Below are 17,905 nucleotides of genomic sequence, written 5' to 3' on the forward strand. Positions count from 1 at the left end.
CCCGAAAACAGTCCCCTGCCATTGAAAGTAACCAAAGGGACTATTTTCGGGCACTGCAAAATAACATTACAGAACTACAGAAGCATCAAGTTTTTTAAATAATAATAATTTAAATATAAAAATAATGAAACTCTTTGGTCATTTTTAAGTGCGATGCTTGTCAAATTCATAGATTTGTCATTGTGCTTTCTAATTCTTATTTTGTCACTGGATTTGTCTTTGGCTTTGCTGTTTTGTTTTGCACTTCTCGCCCACAGTAATAAACTCTGAACTGGTTGCAGTTCACACTCTTACAGCTAGATGCCGCTAAACATCTACACACAACACATTTAAAGCACATCTCCTTTAGACAAAATCAGAATGCATAGAAACCGAAAATGCTTAAATCAGCCACAAGGTGTCAATTTGTCGAAGCACTGCTGCTGTACTCAAAACAATACAAGTCTGGACATTTATGGTTATTCCAAAGCGCATTCTTTTATGTTGTGTACCTACAGACATCTACAGTCTTTTATTATAATAACCAATATGTGCATTTTATTTTATAAATATTTGTGTTTTTACATTACGACACACGCATCCTCCTTATCCTTGATTTACAGTGTGCAGCTCTGACTCCGAAAGATTAATGTGACAGCAACTTGAAAAGTGTACAGGAAATGTTTATTTATTATACCACAAAGCATTAGACAAAACTGCAAACACCAGAATCATTAAAGGGGACCTATTATGAAAATCTGACTTTTTCCAAGTGCTATAGTTGGGTCCCCAGTGCTTCTATCGACCTAGAAAATGTGAAAAAGATCAACCCTGTAACTTAGTTTTGGTAAATCATTCTCTGCGAGCATGTAAAAAATAGGTCATTGTAATTTGGCTCATATTGTGATGTCAGAATAGGATAATAATTAATCTGCACTATCCAACCACAGCACAGCCATTTTAGTGCAAAGAGAAAGAGAGAGAGAAAATAATTCACAGCACAACTGAGTATCAATTGCAACAAACCACCATCATTGTGATCAGTGTTTTGCACTTCATCCGCTCATTGATTGTTGACAAGTAAACCTGAGAGACCTTCCATCAGACTTTGACAATAGCCTTCCCAATGTTTTCTCCCCGCAGAATCCCCATAAACGCAGCAGGCATATTTTCAAACCCAGCAGTGACGTACTCCGTACACTTCAACTTTCCCTGTAAATAAACAAAACAAAAGAAACCAAATCACTTACATTAAACACTCTGCTGGGTTATTTTTAACCCAATGCTGGGTAAACATTACACAGGCTGCGTCCAAATACCCCCACTTGCGGTCTTGGGCACTTGAGAGCGCCTGCACGTGAAAGGAAGTAAGTGGGCAAGACTGGCCCATGTCTTAAAACTGGCAAAGTGTTCCACATTTCATTTGTGCAAACATTGTTATGTAACTACTTTTAAAACAATAAAAGAACATTAATGGTGTTGTTTATTGAGGGACTACTATATAAACAATAAACTTTAATAAAGCTACATGCACAAAATTACGAGTTTTCTTACAGGTGCAAAAAAAGTTTCAGATAAGTGTAGATAATATTTTTAAAATGTTCATTTATTTATTAATTTGTTTGTTTTCATTTTATTTAAAGAAAACCTTATATATATATATATATATATATATATATATATATATATATATATATATTTTAAGTAGCCTAAATAAAAAATGAATATGTTTTGGTGCAAAATACCATTACCTGGATTGACATTTTAACACTTGCTAAGTGTGTCCCATCAGGTGAATAATTTTTACATACACGCTTGGGATCTTCACGCCCACTAGAACACTTGGGCAAAATACAGGAAATACGTCATGTAATATTCAAGTGGTTAAGTGCAAAGACCGCAGGTTTATTTATAACTTGTGTTCGGTCCAATATTTACCCAGCATTGGGTTAAAAATAACCCGGTAGAATTTAAAAGTGAACCTATTTGGTACTTAAGTTATCTGTATTTAGAATTCATTTATTGTACAGTGTTTTCCACAGGATTTTGAGAGAATGTGGTGGTGATGACGTCACCTACTAATTAGCATATATGTGACGTCATCATGTCGTGTTTGCGTTTGATCTAGTGTTGGCACCTGAAATATGTTTCAATTCTACTCTTTGATCTTTATCTGTATTTGATCTGTATTATATATCAAATTATATTTTAAGCCGAATTAAGCTGTTTTAAATAGTGAAATAAAAATGTAAATGGGAATCAGGAAAATTCTATTTGTGGGCGCCAATGTTGATTCTGTGGTGGGCCACCACAAATAAATCAATGTATGGGAAACACTGTTGTATACAGAGGCCTCGAGATTGGTCAAAAAAATAAAACTGTAACTTGCCTCCTGCATCCAGGTCAACATTCGCCTCAGTGACTCCTCATTTTTATGCTCCCACCTGCCTGTCACGAAACCCTCCATCTTCAGTTCCTTAACAATCATGGTTAGATGTTGATAAGGTCCTACAAGTACATAAACACATAATCACTGCTATAACTGGAAAACAACATAAATATTCATATCTCTTGATAATTTATTATCAAAGAAAACAGCACTGGGGGTATCACACAGATTAAAGGCAAACCTGTCTGAGGGTTGGTGTCATTATACAGGGATATTGCCCCACACACAGCAATACGGCCAAATTTCTTCATCTGCGGAATAGCAACGCTGGAGAAATAACCACCCACCTGTAAACAAAGCAAGTTTATATAGCAAACAATGAGGATCATGAAGCCACAGTAGTATCTAAGGTTTAACTTAATAAAATGCAAACACGGTTATCTTTCAATTCTTACATTCTCAAAGAAGCAGTCATATCCTTCAGGTGAAGCGTTCTTCAGTGCTTCCTCCAGTGAGGAGACGGTCTTATAGTTAAAGACCTCATCAAAGCCCAACTCTTTTAGATAAGCCACTTTGTCATCACTACCTGCTGAACCCACAACCTTGCAACCTTTAAGTTTGGCTATTTGACCTGCGACAGAGCCCACTGCTCCTGCGGCTGCATTCACCAGTAAGGTTTCTCCAGGTTTAATGGCACAGACCTCCTCCAAACCATAGAGTGCAGTCAGCCTGTGGAGCACAAGCAATGTTACTAATATATCAACATTTTGAAATGATTGAAAGAATATAACTTGCCATAAAAGTATAGCGAAGACAGAGCAAAGTACAAAAATAACCAGCTTCGTGCACTATATTTTTATTATTATTATTATTAGGGTGAGTGTCTATGTGTACACATATACATAATTGTGTTTGTTTAAAGGTCTGACATTCTGTTTAGTAAAATTCTTTTTTTTGCCTTTTTATTTCTGGAGACAATAAATTATAGGCCTAGGCTTTTTATCTGTGATTTACATGACATAAGAAAGTTAATCTAGTTGTTAAACCCCCTTAGCTGTTATAAAATGCACTGTTACCCCACTGCTTTGCGGGGTTTATTGCTTTTATAAAACGGTTACTTTATATGCATTACTAACGTTAGCAGGATTTCATAAAATAAAACACAAATAAGTGTTAATTATATTAGTACAATTATTACTCTTCCGCCAAACAAAGTAGTTCTTCAGAATTAAGTGTGGCTGCAACAGAGTGCAGTTCCCAACCAAGACGCAGCAAAGACACAATGAAATATGATTTAAGACTGTGGGGTTTATTTTTATAAATCAATATTCATCTAATTTATACATTAACATTTATGTCGTGCAACTGTTGAAGTGATGATAAAATATGCGTGGAAGCATGCTTAACTTTAACTAAGCATGCCCCGTCAGCGTTTTTTTTTTAAGTTGCCATCCAGTTTTAGTTGAATGCCTTACAGAAAATAATCTTCTTTAAATAAACATAAAATATATCAAATGAAAGAACAGACGCTCCGCTTTAAAAAAAAAGTTTCATCCTACCTTCATTTGTTTTCTTATCACCTCTCAATTTTTCAAAAAACGCAAAAGTAATCAACAAAGATAATCTATGTTCTTGTCTACTGCAATTATCCTTCTCTTATTGACAATCATGGAACATAAGAGCACTGAAGGACATGTGAGTGATGTTTGCAGTGGCAAAACATGTGTCACAACATGTTACAACAAGTTAAACGAGTCAAAAGAGACCATCCCTATGTCTCTAAGATGTTCTGATGCAGATAAAAAGCTCTTACAAAACGGTTGATAAGGTATTCTCATTGGTTGCTAGGGCGTGAATTGACATCCACTATTGATTATACTTCAAGCCATGAAAGGAATAATCCATGATGACTCAAGGTTTTAGATGTGTTGTTGCAGTAGTTTTAGGCAAAAATAAAAATGTTCTCTCTCAAAACCAGTAGGTGGTGCAATTGTGCATGCAACCTCAGGTCCTGATTGCTTTACATCGAGCTAGTTTTATGACTATACATTTTAGTTGTATGACCATAGGGCTGGCTTGATATCACAGGTTTTGTTCAATAATAACGCCAACTAGTGCTGCAAGCATACAATTTTATTTGTGTATGCTCAGACTGTGGTCGTACATCAGCGTTATCAAATATGGTGAAAAAATATCTTTTCGTTGCGAAGTTATAACCATTTATGTGTAAAAAAACACAAAATTTAAAGGTACTTTTTCGTTATTTTGCAATTTGCAGCCATTTCTGATCAAAATCTTTATATAACGCCAATAGAGTTTTTTGTTCAGAAGGTAATGCATTTTTCTTCCTATGGTGTTTTCGAGTCGATCAGAATAACGCTCGCGGAGATATTCGCATGTGTTTTTTAAATGCTATTTTGCTGCGCAGGGCTAACTGTAAGGCGAAAAATTGCATGTTTGGTATCGTCACAACACCAAGGAAACAAGTCCCGTGAAAATACGTCGATTGGAGCCAAAGTTATAGGCATGTAAAGCACAAGTCTGACCACTAGGTGGCGCTGCAACGAAGCGGTGCATGCACACTCAGTTCCTGACTGGCATCACAACTACTAAGTGTCGTGTCAATAGGCATAAGACTGCAGAAGATACAGACTAAAACCTGTTTTTCGCGCCCTACGTAAAATGTGTTGATGTGCTATATGACAACGGATTGGTTTTTTTTAAAATTCTTTTTGCCTTGAGTGTCTCTAGATGCTGCATACCGATTTTCGTGGCAACCGGGCAAAAGCTTCAGGACAAGTTAGCAAAAGTATGTTTTACAAAAAATTAAAAATGGCGGAAATTTTTTTATGACGGAAAATGATGTCATAGGGTCCAATCGAATTGTCTTGAGACAAGGAATCAGAGGAAACAAGAATTTCGTGTTAGGGAAACTTATGGGTCAAAAGTTATATGCAAAAACATAAGTGCAACTTTGTACTGTTGGTGGCGCTAGCGGGTTAAAGATAGAGACTCCAAGTTTGCTGTGGAGACATTTTGGACATTCCTTTATAAACGTGCCAAATTTCATAACTTTCCTATGTACGCTGCTATGGGCTACCATAGACCGCAATGGCGGAAGAAGAAGAAGAATCGGAAGAAGATGAAAACTAACGGATACAATAGGGGTCTTCGCCCATTCTGGGCTTGATCCCTAAATACTAAGAAAGTACATTTTTAAGAGGTATCGTTTGAGTGATATGTAACACAGATATACTGCCGCCTGCTTTACTGGAGGTAAATAAAGCAAACATTAAATACGGCCAGTGGGATTTTTTATAGAAAGACTAAAAATACGGGAGAAATACGGGAAATTGTTTAAACAAGATGATAGCGGGAAAGAATGGTAAAATACGGGAGAATCCTGGGAAAAACGTGAGGGTTGGCAGATATGGCCGTTTATTAGGCTGCTGAATGGTGTTTAAATGTTTGACCTAAACTTCTAAAGCCATTTGCAAAGAAAAACAAGGGGAAAGCCGCTCTGTTCTAAGACATCCATGCCTGGTTTGAAAGAAGCACCCACAGCACTGGGTTCATACCCAGGCATGCCAATGGCTCCAAGGGCATGTGACAAGGAGACGTCCTTAGGCCAGTCCGCCAAAATTTGAGTGATATCACTCCCATCTGACACACTGTGTGTTCTCCATCCGGATTGACCAATCACATGACAGCCCACAGGAAATGCAGGATTATTACTCTGAATCACCCTATAGTCAAAACAAAAGGAGATTTTAAATTTACCAAGTAAACAACTTACCAAATGAATTAAGTAAATCACACCATCTTTTCAACAAGTTAAAAAGGCTTTGACAGCCTAATTACTTTGGTAAGGTAAAGAAATCTACATCAAATAACACACCTCAATCTTTATTTTAAAAAAAACATGATCCTGCAGCTGAAACACAAAACAAAAAAAATCTCATTGTATTACATGACTGAAAACCGGCTTGTGTACTTTTAAAGTATGCATGATATAAACACTACTTTGAACATCTTTGCCTTGATGTTAATTACTAAACACTTAGCTAATGTTCTGTGAGTGTACAATGGATCACAGATTTGTTTCTCTAAACATAACCAGACTGTTGGCAGCAGAGATGGGACCAAGTCACACATGTGCAAGTCTCAAGTAAGTCTCAAGTCTGAACCTTCAAGTCTCAAGTAAGTCCCAAGTATTTGTTTTCTTGGGCAAGTCAAGTCGAGTCACAGGCTATGTCAGGTCAAGTCAAGTCCTGTAGTAGGTCAAGTCCAAGTCAAGTCACCTTATTATTGTAATTTTACCTGCAGAATCTGATCTAAATAAAGATATATAGAATATAAAGATGTAAAGAAATACTCATGTTCAGTAAAATACATCATCGAATCAAACAAAATTGTAATCTCTTCCGTTCACCCACCTACATTTGAAATAACGAACTTGAGTGAGCAAAAGACGCGGTATGTGAACCGGTGTAGCAGCCGATCCTGTTCCCCTCGGAATTTGTGTTCCCCTTCCAGTCGACAAAGCGTTTCTGCCGACAGCGCAGGCGCAGGTACCTAAATATCTGTGTGTTTTTTTATTTATTTAAATGTTTTAGTATGGTATAGCATATTTACAGAGTTTCTACAACATAATAAAGCTTACAACAATTAAAACTAGAAAATAAATATTCAGAAAAAACAGCTGGGTGTACAAAAAGTGACAAAGGGAACAGACATTCTGAGGGGAACAGGATCGGCCGCTACAGAATCCCTATAGAATCCAGTCATTTTTTTGTGTGTGTGTGTGTGTTCAGGTGGCAAACTTAGAAAAAGTAGCCAAGTATCATATCGCTCAGATCAAGGGAAGTATTTTTTAAAAATAAATCACAATTATTTTGCACACATTTGTCCCCAACACAGAATGACGAGGGTTAATGGCTACTTTAGCTATTATTACATTAGCTAACTACCAACTAACCAAATATTAACAAATTGACAAGCACTGAATGGCTCTTCTTTAATGTTGCATGTCTTGCAACGTACCGTTCGTCTTTTGCCATCTTGTTGAAGTCGAAAGCGATGACCCTCGCTACCCCTCCGGCTGGCTGACATGTTGATACGGACTACCGGCACATCCGGGAACTTGACTGTAAATTTCACCGCCCCTTTTTGGGGGATAAAAAAACAGACCTTCCATTGACTTCCATTCAAAATAGCGGAACAAAGCAACGTTTTTGCACAGTCGGCAGGCATAATTAACTTATGAAATCACTCAGATTAAACACGTTGAGTAATTATCTGTCCATCCTGCCTGCCATAGAGCCCGAAAGATACATTAACACATTTAATTTGGTCAATATAAAAACATGTCTCTTTCATTCTCACAGCGTCAAATTTGTGTAACAACGCCATCCAGTGATTGCTGGAAATATCGCTAAGCCAGTTAGTTGTATGACTCGACGGAAAAGTGCACTCATTACTCTAAATATAAAGACATAATATATGAATACGAAGTAACTTTCAAATTAAATCATTCACTTGCTTCCCTGTTGACTCGATGAGGTACGAGTAAATGTCCGGGTAAGACACCTCTGGCCAATATGGAGCGTTGTTACACAAATTTGACGCTGGGAGAATGAAAGGGACATGTTTTTATTATGACCAAATTAAATATGTTAATGTATCTTTCGCGCTCTATGGCAGGCAGGATGGACAGATAATTACTCAACATGTTTAATCTGAGTGATTTCACAAGTTAATTACGCATGCCGGCTGTGTAAGAACGTTGCTTTGTTCCGCTATTTTGAATGGAAGTCAATGGAAGGTCTAGTCTGAATTCCCCCAAAAGTGGGCGTGAACCTGTTCAGAGACATTCTATGACGTTGCCCCGGTTGTGCGTATATCTGCTCTAAGTGGGCGTGGTGTGCGTAAGGTACGAGAGGGCATGACTGATGATATTGTCGTGATTCAGTCATGACAACGCCATTCTCAGCCTGCACTTCAGCTGGGTCAACTTTATTTTTTAAAATGTATATTTTGTATATTTGACATTCAAACTGAAAACATGATGTGATTAAGTCATTCAAGTCATCGTGTCTCAAGTCATGTCAAGTCCCGAATCTTTAACTTTCAAGTCTGAGTCAAGGCTCAAGTATTTTATTTTTTGTCAAGTCACAAGCAGGGGCGCCGTTAGGGGGGGTTCAGAGTATGCCAGGCATATGGGCCCATGAGTACGCTGGGGGCCCCACCGTCAGCACTTTTCCGTTTTTTTAATTGTACATGTTTAGTTATTAACACTGTAGTAAAATGTAAAGTAAATTAATATAAAACTACTGTAAATGACTTTGTGTTAAGTACAATTGAGACACTTTTAAAAAACAGCGTGCAAACATGACCTAGTAGATGCAATTACATATTTGGCGGTTCTGGTGGTTTTTAATTTGATTGTGCGGGTATGGATTTGGGTGGGTAGGCAACATTTTTGTTTGGGATCAGTTTGGTGGGTTTGCTATGCAAAGTTACCACAAATAATCGACAGCCCTACAGTTTGCCATTTCAAGGTAAGATCTCACATGCCACTAAAAAGCGTTCATGCTGATCCTCAAACTGTATGTTTTATGAAAAATGAAAAATATTTGTGTTATTACAAAAGGACAGCAAGGGCTTTATTTAAGGAAATATTAGCATAGCGACCGCTAACAACTATTGCATTTCTAAGACGGACAATAACTTAATAGGCGTAGTTAAAAATATTATTTTCTAAATAAACAACCCTAAACATGAAATAGGAGAATTGTCTAAGCCATCATTGCGTTAAATTTTAAATCAGTAAGAGCTGAATTTAATGTGACAGCGCATCATTTTCAAAGTGAAAGTGATTTATTTTTATTCAGGTTTGCAACGGAGGTTTCGCTCAAAATAGTAAACTTAGTGCAGCTATTATAAACGCTATATCAGATTGTTTTTAACATGTATCCTAATAGAGAATGTCTGTTTTATATTTATGTTTGAGTATTGTTGTGCTTAAATATTGTTGTAATGTTCTTAATTGTTTCAATTTAATTAGATTAGACTGTAATTTTAAACGCCATATATTGTAATGGATTGAAGGCTAATATGTGTCACGGCTAGTCCGTGTCATGTTTTGTGTATTGCACTAATCCGTCTCACCTGGACTCTCATTGACTCATTAAGCCAATACACCACACCTGTCTTATGTTTAATTGTCTTTGTATTTATATGCCTTGTTTCTGTCACACCGGTTGCCGGATTATTGTCATTGTCATTACTTCCATGTCTGTTCCTGTTCACGTTGGATGTTCCTGTGTCACTTACCTGCCTGTTATTTTACTCCTCGTGTTTTGTTTCCAGTTTTATTATTAAATGTTATTTATTGGTTTGAACTCTGCGTTTGCGTCCAGTCTCTCCTTCCCTGTCATGACAGAATAATCCGGCCATTATTGGACGCAGCGAGTTCACGGAGGGCGGCTCCCCCAGGAGTTTCATCGAGGGGGAGTAGTGACATCGGGGTTCATTCCCCATCAGCCCCGATGTCTCTTGGGGACCACCGTGAGCGATCGCTCGCTCCTGCGGGAGGAGGATCGGCCCAGGCGGTCCCCCAACGGTTGAGTCGTCGTCGACGGTCCCTCGGAGGACCACCATCCTGCTCGCAGGGGGATCCGGAACGGACCACGCCCGATCATTTCCCCGGGGTGGCTACCGAGAGAGGGTCTCCGTTTCCGCGAGGGGATGGGAGATGACTTCCGGGGGCAGCTGATCGTCGACGATTCCCAGGAGGGGGGTAATTCGTCTGCCTCGGTTCTCGGAGCGATCGCTCCGGTTCTCCTGGCGCAGTCCGGCCAACCGTTCCTGTTGGTCTCATCCCGGCGGGTGCCGGCTTCGCCAGGGTCCCCAAGCCCTCCACCCCTCCCTTGGACTCTCGCTACCAGACTTTGTTTTTGTTGTGTTTCATGTGAGTGTCTGGTAGCCACTCGTAGAGGGAGGGGTTATGTCACGGCTAGTCCGTGTCATGTTTTGTGTATTGCACTAATCCGTCTCACCTGGACTCTCATTGACTCATTAAGCCAATACACCACACCTGTCTTATGTTTAATTGTCTTTGTATTTATATGCCTTGTTTCTGTCACACCGGTTGCCGGATTATTGTCATTGTCATTACTTCCATGTCTGTTCCTGTTCACGTTGGATGTTCCTGTGTCACTTACCTGCCTGTTATTTTACTCCTCGTGTTTTGTTTCCAGTTTTATTATTAAATGTTATTTATTGGTTTGAACTCTGCGTTTGCGTCCAGTCTCTCCTTCCCTGTCATGACAATATGACGGTACAAATGGAGTGAGTCATAAGACATAATTTTCGAGTTTAAATTAAGTTTTGTTGGCTTCAAATGTTTGCTTAAAATGAATTTCGTTTAATATAATTTGTCTCTTAATTTTAATCAATGTTTTGTTGATAAGTGTTGTGAATATTAAAGAAAAAGAACATTAAAAAAGAACACCGTGCATCTCATTACTTAACAAATATAAACTACTGCAATATGCTACCAAATGCCAAAACATGCAGGATTATCTTTGTAATGATATAGCTGTTGTTGGATGTGCAAAATCATATTATGAAGTATATCACTTTAATCGCTTTTCAAAAAACAGCCTTCAGTGCACAGAAATTAAATTTGCATGTCCATGTTCATCAGCAGCACATTTGATTGCTGCATGCTTTTGACTTTTAAAATCAACGTTATATTTAAAACTTTAGCCGATTGTGCTTTTTGCAATTTCTGTGTCACTGGTGAAGGGTGAAGGGCGTGTGCGGGAGAAGCGCCCACTAAAGATCAACGTAATATTAATTTTTTAATACTTTTGCCGGCCGCCCTTTTTGTCATGAGCGGAGGACGGAACACATACCACACACAGAGAGAACAGCGACATAAAGATAGTGTTTTTCTGACGAATAAAGTCATTTCCTAAGAAAATTTTTAAATGGACTATAAGATCATCAATATGAACCCTGAAGAATGAACTATTTTAGGCTAAACCTAATTGTACACATTCCGCTTCTAAAACTGCGCAGAAAACTCGACTGCCGCGACTTTCAAAGCGCCTTCCATAGATTTCCATAGGTTCAGAAATGCATCTTCCATGCACTATTATTTTTTTAGTGATCTATTTAAAATCAGTTACGTGGATGTTTTCTGCCTTTCCAGATTAAAATGGTAGGCTATTCGTTTTTCTAATAAATGTATTTATTTTTTGCTTCATGGATTTACTTTTAGTTGCAAATGCGACCTGTAAAATTAAATAAACGCACTCAACTGAGTAATTTTATATAGCTACACATTATGGTTTGAAGATCAAACAATCATCTAAGGGAAGGGGCCCAAAATTCTGTCTTGCATACCCCCCTTGAAACTGTTCATTGCGCCCCTGGTCACAAGTCACAAAAGTAGTGACTCAAGTCAACTCGAGTCCAAGTCACCAAGTCCCCATGTCTGGTTGGCAGGTTGTCATTTCACACTAATTGGACATTCATGATGTTTTGGGAAAAAAAAGAGGCTTTTCTTACTTAGCCACTTGAGTTCCAATCATCACATCTCCAGCTTGCATTCGAAAACGACTAAAAGGTCTGGGAGAAAAAGACAACAGTGCAGAGAATGCATATGAAGAGTTTCGTTGCAAAACGAGATAAATCCATTTTTTTACATTTTTGTCAAAACATGTTTATTATTATGTTATCATGTTATTATTTTGTTTATGGTGCTACTTAGCTGTATTTTTTAAGTTATGAAGCAAAACAAACCAACTGCAGTTGCATTCAAATTAATTGGAATGCACAACCGAAAAACGATATTTCTGAACAATTAAAAAAATGGTGGTTATCTCGTTTTGCAACGAAGCTCTTCATATTTTGTGAAAAAGCTTATAAAGAATGGCTAATTATGCATAAAACAAAAATTATAATTTCATTATTTCTTATTTAAGCCTTTTCACTCACCGAATATAAGGGTCCACACTTAGGAACACAGCCTCGAAAAGAACCTCTGAAAAACAGCAAATGATACTTTTATTTTAAAGTCCTGGAAAGAACGGGAATGAAGAAAAAGCTGAACAAACCTCCGTCTTTAAGCTCAGGGAGCTGCACTATCTTCAGCTCAAAGTCTGTGTCTTTTGGAAATCCCTCGAAGTGTTGTTTCAGGACCCATGTTTTGGCTTGAACCATTGTTATTTATTTGTTTGGAGTAATTGTAAAATAACCTAAACATCACATGCATATGTTAATACAAATAATGCTGTAATCAATGAAACATGAAACTAAAATCAACCAGATCAACTTTCTCTACGTCTCTATCCAAAAACAAACGGTTTAACACGCAACCATAAAGACAACTATAAAGTTTTAACATAAGACGACTAGATATACCTGTCAGTGCTGTGTCCACGAAGCGCCCTAGTTTTATTTTCTTTTCGTTAAACCTGCTGTTGTGCTACTGCTGTAACTTACCGCTGCACACAGCGCAAAATAAATGCGCGCTGTACGGGGAGGATCGGTTTTGGCTAGAGAGAATACAGCTACGGCCAAATCTCGCGATATTTTGCGTTTAGGGGATATCTATGGGGGTACGTAGGATGGATTAGGATGAAAACAGCTGTTCTGTCTAGATAGAATACAGCTACGGCCTAAATCCCGTGAAATGTTGGGGTTAGCTTTAGGGATAGGATTAAAATGAAAACAGCGCTCATCCGGCGAGATTTCACAAGATTTTGGCCGTATACCTTCTAGCCTTAACCGGAGGGATTCTGCCCATATGTGTCTTGTGACATTTGCTTTAAAATGGTTGGATGAATACATTTTCAATCACGTCAAAAGTAAAAAAAACGCATGGATTTTATTTTTCACGATGTATACAATAAACGTTATATTGCGATGCACATCCACATCTGCAAAAAAAATGTTTTGAAAACACGTTTAGGAAGCCACGCCTCGCCGCCGTGTGACGTAGTCAAGCGCGGGCATTTCGGAAGTGGAATTTGTGGAAAGCGAAATTGACTGAAGGAGCGAGTAAACGCTGATAAGAAAGTGACAAGAATTTGATAACATCAAAGCGATCGTTTTTAAAGGTACGAATATTTCTCAAATAAAATATGAGTACATTATCTGTGAATTAAAAAAGCAGCTTGTAAATTACATTAGCAGTCTCAGCTAACCCACAAGTAAGGTAATTTAGCGTTTATCAAATTCGTTTTATTTTAACGGCTCGAATTCTTACGTTAGTTGTCTGGGTTATTTTGTCAGTGAGCCGTTTTTGAAACTAAGTTAACCTCACTGCTTACACTGACACAGGTTTTTGATGGTTCTTGTAAAGTTTTCTAAGGTTACATTTAATTTCTGAAACCGGGTATTTTAACCCTAATAAGTCCCTTGGGGTCAATCTTACCCCCAAGCCACTTTTATCTAGTTAAAAACTATGGTTCGCTTCATCTCAGTGGAATAAGATTTTGTGACACTTCCAGATTATCTGTCAAGATTCATATAAAAAAAAACTGGGCTTGATTCGGTCGTTCTAAAGAGGTGTAAAAAAATTCACCAAAAGAGGCCCTTTGGGGGTGTAAAAATGACCCCAATTGAAATGAATGGGAAATGCAAAAATCATTTTTTTTCTTGTTATTCATCAAATAAAATCAATGCATCCAGAATAAATCTGAAAATTTTGACACAGAAAGGTAGGCCTGGTACTAGAGCACAAATGCAATATAGAAAAGACACTTTACACACTTCTTCAGGAAATAGTTGGAGACTTGAAGGCCAAACGAGCTAAGCTGGATCGCAGTGCCACCTTAAGGAAAGAGAGGGAACTGTATGTTTACTTTCATTTGGACCCTAAGCTGCTCAGCAAAGCAGTAAAAGATATGGAAGCTCGAGCAGCAGTTATGTAGGATTGCAACTTCAACAGATCTGGATTTATCTGTTTACATGTCCATGGTGTAAAAAAAGCTGACATTATATGCATAATGTAAAATATATTTTGCATACTAAAATATGGCCTAATGTTACTTCTGTGCTGTGGTTCTCCTGTCACCTTAAAGTAATTTTAAGTGTTAAATATACTGTTTAAATATATTTAACATCATCTAATTTCAATTTATTTGCATTAGTGTCACATCGTGTATAAATTTGTTCTTGTATTGTTAATAAACATTATTTCTAATCTCTTTTTGATGTCATGTTTTTTATTTTTGTGTAACTTTGAATGTAAAGTTTCAGTGCTGTTTGGTTCTTTGCTCAAGTTGTTATGATGTTCTCTGACTGATTTTTATGTGCTGTTCCTTGATAGTGTTGATAGGTTTAGGACTGGAATGATTGATCTCCACATTATTTGCTCATAGGTTTTTTTTTATTAACGAGTCACATTTGCTGGTTTAATCCAGAGCCTCTTCTAAAATCATATTGTTACTTTGCATGTGTTCCCAGATTTAAGACAGACAAGGAGAACAGGGTTAGATGGATAGCTACCTCCGTAGCAGTCTGAATGCAGCCCCTCTCTCTGCGGCTGGGCAGATCGTCCTAGCAGCCCTTCACCTCCAGTATCCCCAAAGATGTGACAGAAGCAGAGCTAGTGAGTTAGACAGAGGACATTATGATGAAATTTGATTTGGACAATGTTCAAGATGTATTTTGGAATTTAAATATGAGGTTCCATCTTTTGAGGTAGAATTGATAAAAGAGACTGTAAATAGGACAGTTTGACATAACTGTTTATTATGTTAATTTAGCATGTGCTTTTGTAGTTGTAGATTGTTGTAGAGCTGAAAGAGAGTATTGTTTTGAATTCCAGTCGCATATGGTATCGGCTTCAGAATGTTTCAGGCCATAAATAACAGGAATCAAGAGCTGTTCAGAAGGGAAAACAAGTGAGTAATATCTGGAATCACTTTCGAATGCACCGTTCTCAGGGTTCCCACCAGTCATTGAAAGTTTGTGAATCTGGGGGGAAAATTAAAGGCCATGGGAAGTTTTTGAAAATATACATAGATACAGGTCTTTAAAAGTGCTTGAATCTATTTTATGCAAGAAGTTTTCTGGAAAACAATCCATATTATTCCCTGTGTAGTGTAGGATAATATCATAAAAATTCTAGACTTTTTAAGCACACATGCTAAACTGTTCCCTTTAAATGCTTATATCTTCTGTATGCGAATGTTGATTTATACCAAAATGCTTTTTTGCATAGATGTGTTTGACACATGAAAACATTTCTGGACACGTATGTAACTGTTGTTTCCTGAGAAGGGAACGAGACACTGCATCTCCCTTGCCATACGTCCTGCGTCCCTGTAACGCCATCTTTGGCAATATTTCAGATAGCAATATACTTCCTGGCTCCTGCGTCACCCTGTCTTTGTCGTTAAGCTTCACCATTGGTTGATTTTGATATACACATTCAGACGCACTTACCCGTGGAGGTGTCTCCAAAGTGTCACCACAGTGACGCAGAGCGAGTTCCTTCGTTGTAACAATGTATCTTGAAAGGTAACACAATGTAACCTTGCTCTACTTGAAATGTGTCCCTACATTTAGTCTTTCAATTTGAGGGTATTGGACCTGGAAAGTCCTTGAAAGGTCCTTGAATTTGAAGTTAACTAAGGTGTGGGAACCCTGAGTTCTTCAAATATTTGCATTTCTATTAGACCAATAAAATGAATACTAAAAACTGATTGCTATATACAATACACTCTTTAGATAAGTACACAATTTTTATCAAATGCTTAATAAAATTATGAGTTTATTCTCTATTAAACATTTTTTTTAAACTAGGTCTTGTTCAACCGATACCTGCTCCCAAACGTACAGACCAGATAGTTCTCAGCCTAACCCTATAATTGAAAGACAGAACCAGGATTTTTGCACCCCTTCCCAAGAGCCAAAGTGAGTTTTGGTTTTTAGGTCACATTGTTTGGTGTGTGATAAAATGTCCCTCTGTAATCATCAGAGATGACTCATTCTTGTTGTCTTCATGTCTTGGATTTAGAGAATTAGATTTAAGTGAATTGGCACCGAGAAAATCCACTCATATTGAGCTGAGAGGAGTACTCTGTAATGAGAAGATTGCTGATGATATCACTAAACCCAGCACCCAGTCTGTGGAGCCAGTGGCACAAGGAGAGATTTTACCTGCATGTGGATCGATTAGTAAGGAAATCCCCCAGGTTAAATCACCTGTGACCGAACCAAATAGTCTGACCTTCAGTAAGGGATGGATTGAACCACAGAGTCTGGCGGAAAAGATCCCAGTAGGCTATAATCTACTTGAAGCTCATCCTGTAAAAAAGTCTAGCTGTGGATGGCCTACATTACCCACAAACATCTGCGACATCAATACAACATCAAGAGAAAAGGGCACATGTAATGTAAAAACTGCAGACACGCAGGGTAGGGATGAAAAGAGGGAGCTCTTTCGGAATAATCAGTCATATTCAGAAGAGAATGATTTCGTGAATGAGGGCTTGATTGAGAAGGCTAACGTTGATTCATTTTGTGAGATCATCTCAAAAGAGGCCAAATGTGACCACCAAGCTGTGCTTGTACAAACACAGCCCAGTCTTCTGTCAAATGCAGAGAAATCCAAGTTGCACAGTCTGGAGACCAGCCTTTGCTTACAAAATAATGCAAACTGTGAATTGTCTGCTCCATTGGAAAGCTTTTCATACGTCCAACGATGTGGGAACATCACTGCCCTTGAATGTGACCAGGACACATTTGTTAAGTCGAATGAATCGGTTTCTGACTTATTGAGACTGAAAGAAGACTGTGGATCTGACAGGAGAGAGATTACCACGGGTACAACTAGTAAGTGCAGTGCTTAATGTGCAAAACGTAGTGTTCCTACTTCATTTATATCTCATTCTGTGGATCCATTATTGATCAAATAATCATAGGAGTAAATGCAAAGCATTGAACTGGTTCACGGAACGAAAACCAAAACTTTTGATGTTTTGCAAGGAACAGAAAAGAAACCAGAAACTTAAAAAAAAAACAGAACAGAATTGTTTATTTAAACAATGGTAACCGGTTAATACCGTTATTTTTTTCCGATCTTCGACAAGATTTCTGTGCAATACTCTGTGAAGTTCCCTTCTGGTCGTCGTTGACTCATCGGAGAAATGAGAAGCTTGCGACCATCAAGTAGCCTCCTCAAGCCCAAGTCTCTAATGCTCAAAAATATTTAGGCTACCAAGTCAAGATGTTTGTTTTTTTATACTAATTAGTGGTGTAACGGATCTGTGATTCTTACAGATCATGTCCCACAGTTCGGCTCGCTTGCGTTTCGCGGATTAATATGCAAATTTAAATAGGGTAAAAGTTGATAATTTGCACGTGTTTCAAAGGCTTGCAAATGTTAACACTTAAGTGATTTTAAACAATTTAACTGCAAAAAGCGCTAAAGTGAGCAATTTTCTGTACGCACAGACGCACATGCCGTTAAATGTGTCCGGTCCAACTCCAATCAAATGTGAATATCCCTAT

At 38.0% G+C, this 17,905-nt stretch overlaps 2 protein-coding genes across 5 annotated transcripts in view; one reads left to right on the plus strand and one right to left on the minus strand.

Annotated features, from left to right (window-relative positions):
• Window positions 1-641: 641 nt before the first annotated feature.
• Window positions 642-12,955, minus strand: LOC129440467 (prostaglandin reductase 1). 2 transcript variants are annotated; one of them, XM_073859935.1, is made up of 10 exons: window positions 12,803-12,955; window positions 12,496-12,636; window positions 12,377-12,422; window positions 11,948-12,007; window positions 5,947-6,114; window positions 2,824-3,097; window positions 2,610-2,715; window positions 2,369-2,487; window positions 1,075-1,191; window positions 642-785 (listed from the first exon to the last, which is right to left on the minus strand). In XM_073859935.1, exons 2-9 carry the CDS (start codon window positions 12,599-12,601, stop codon window positions 1,081-1,083), a joined length of 990 nt encoding a protein of 329 aa, XP_073716036.1. In that variant the 5' UTR covers window positions 12,602-12,636; window positions 12,803-12,955; the 3' UTR covers window positions 642-785; window positions 1,075-1,080. The 2 variants fall into 2 exon arrangements, with proteins under 2 accessions (XP_073716036.1, XP_055055823.2); XM_055199848.2 differs by having other exon boundaries at window positions 642-1,191.
• A 169-nt stretch (window positions 12,956-13,124) lies between these two features.
• poln (polymerase (DNA directed) nu) overlaps window positions 13,125-17,905 on the plus strand; it is a 53,842-nt gene continuing 49,061 nt past the window's right edge. The window contains exons 1-5 of one of the 3 annotated variants that reach the window (XM_073859926.1): window positions 13,125-13,500; window positions 14,852-14,996; window positions 15,216-15,291; window positions 16,196-16,306; window positions 16,410-17,227. In XM_073859926.1, coding sequence (XP_073716027.1) covers window positions 14,882-14,996; window positions 15,216-15,291; window positions 16,196-16,306; window positions 16,410-17,227 — 1,120 coding nt within the window. In that variant the 5' untranslated portion in view covers window positions 13,125-13,500; window positions 14,852-14,881. Of the gene's footprint in view, window positions 13,501-14,851; window positions 14,997-15,168; window positions 15,292-16,195; window positions 16,307-16,409; window positions 17,228-17,905 lie in introns of those variants that run through there. The other 2 variants (XM_073859927.1, XM_073859928.1) reach the window with 2 other exon arrangements.

Source organism: Misgurnus anguillicaudatus, chromosome 21 (genome assembly GCF_027580225.2).
Source record: "Misgurnus anguillicaudatus chromosome 21, ASM2758022v2, whole genome shotgun sequence".
Classification (NCBI taxonomy): domain Eukaryota; kingdom Metazoa; phylum Chordata; class Actinopteri; order Cypriniformes; family Cobitidae; genus Misgurnus; species Misgurnus anguillicaudatus.

Bases quoted from the DNA above. Each gene is read 5' to 3' on its own strand.
- LOC129440467 (XM_073859935.1), bottom strand. From the start codon at position 12,601: ATGGTTCAAGCCAAAACATGGGTCCTGAAACAACACTTCGAGGGATTT. The intron at 6,115-11,947 runs GTAAGAAAAGCC...TTTTGACTATAG, and splicing joins ATTGGAACTCAAGTGGCTAA to GGTGATTCAGAGTAATAATC. The intron at 1,192-2,368 runs GCAAGTTACAGT...GTTTATTTACAG, and splicing joins TGTTGACCTGGATGCAGGAG to GGAAAGTTGAAGTGTACGGA.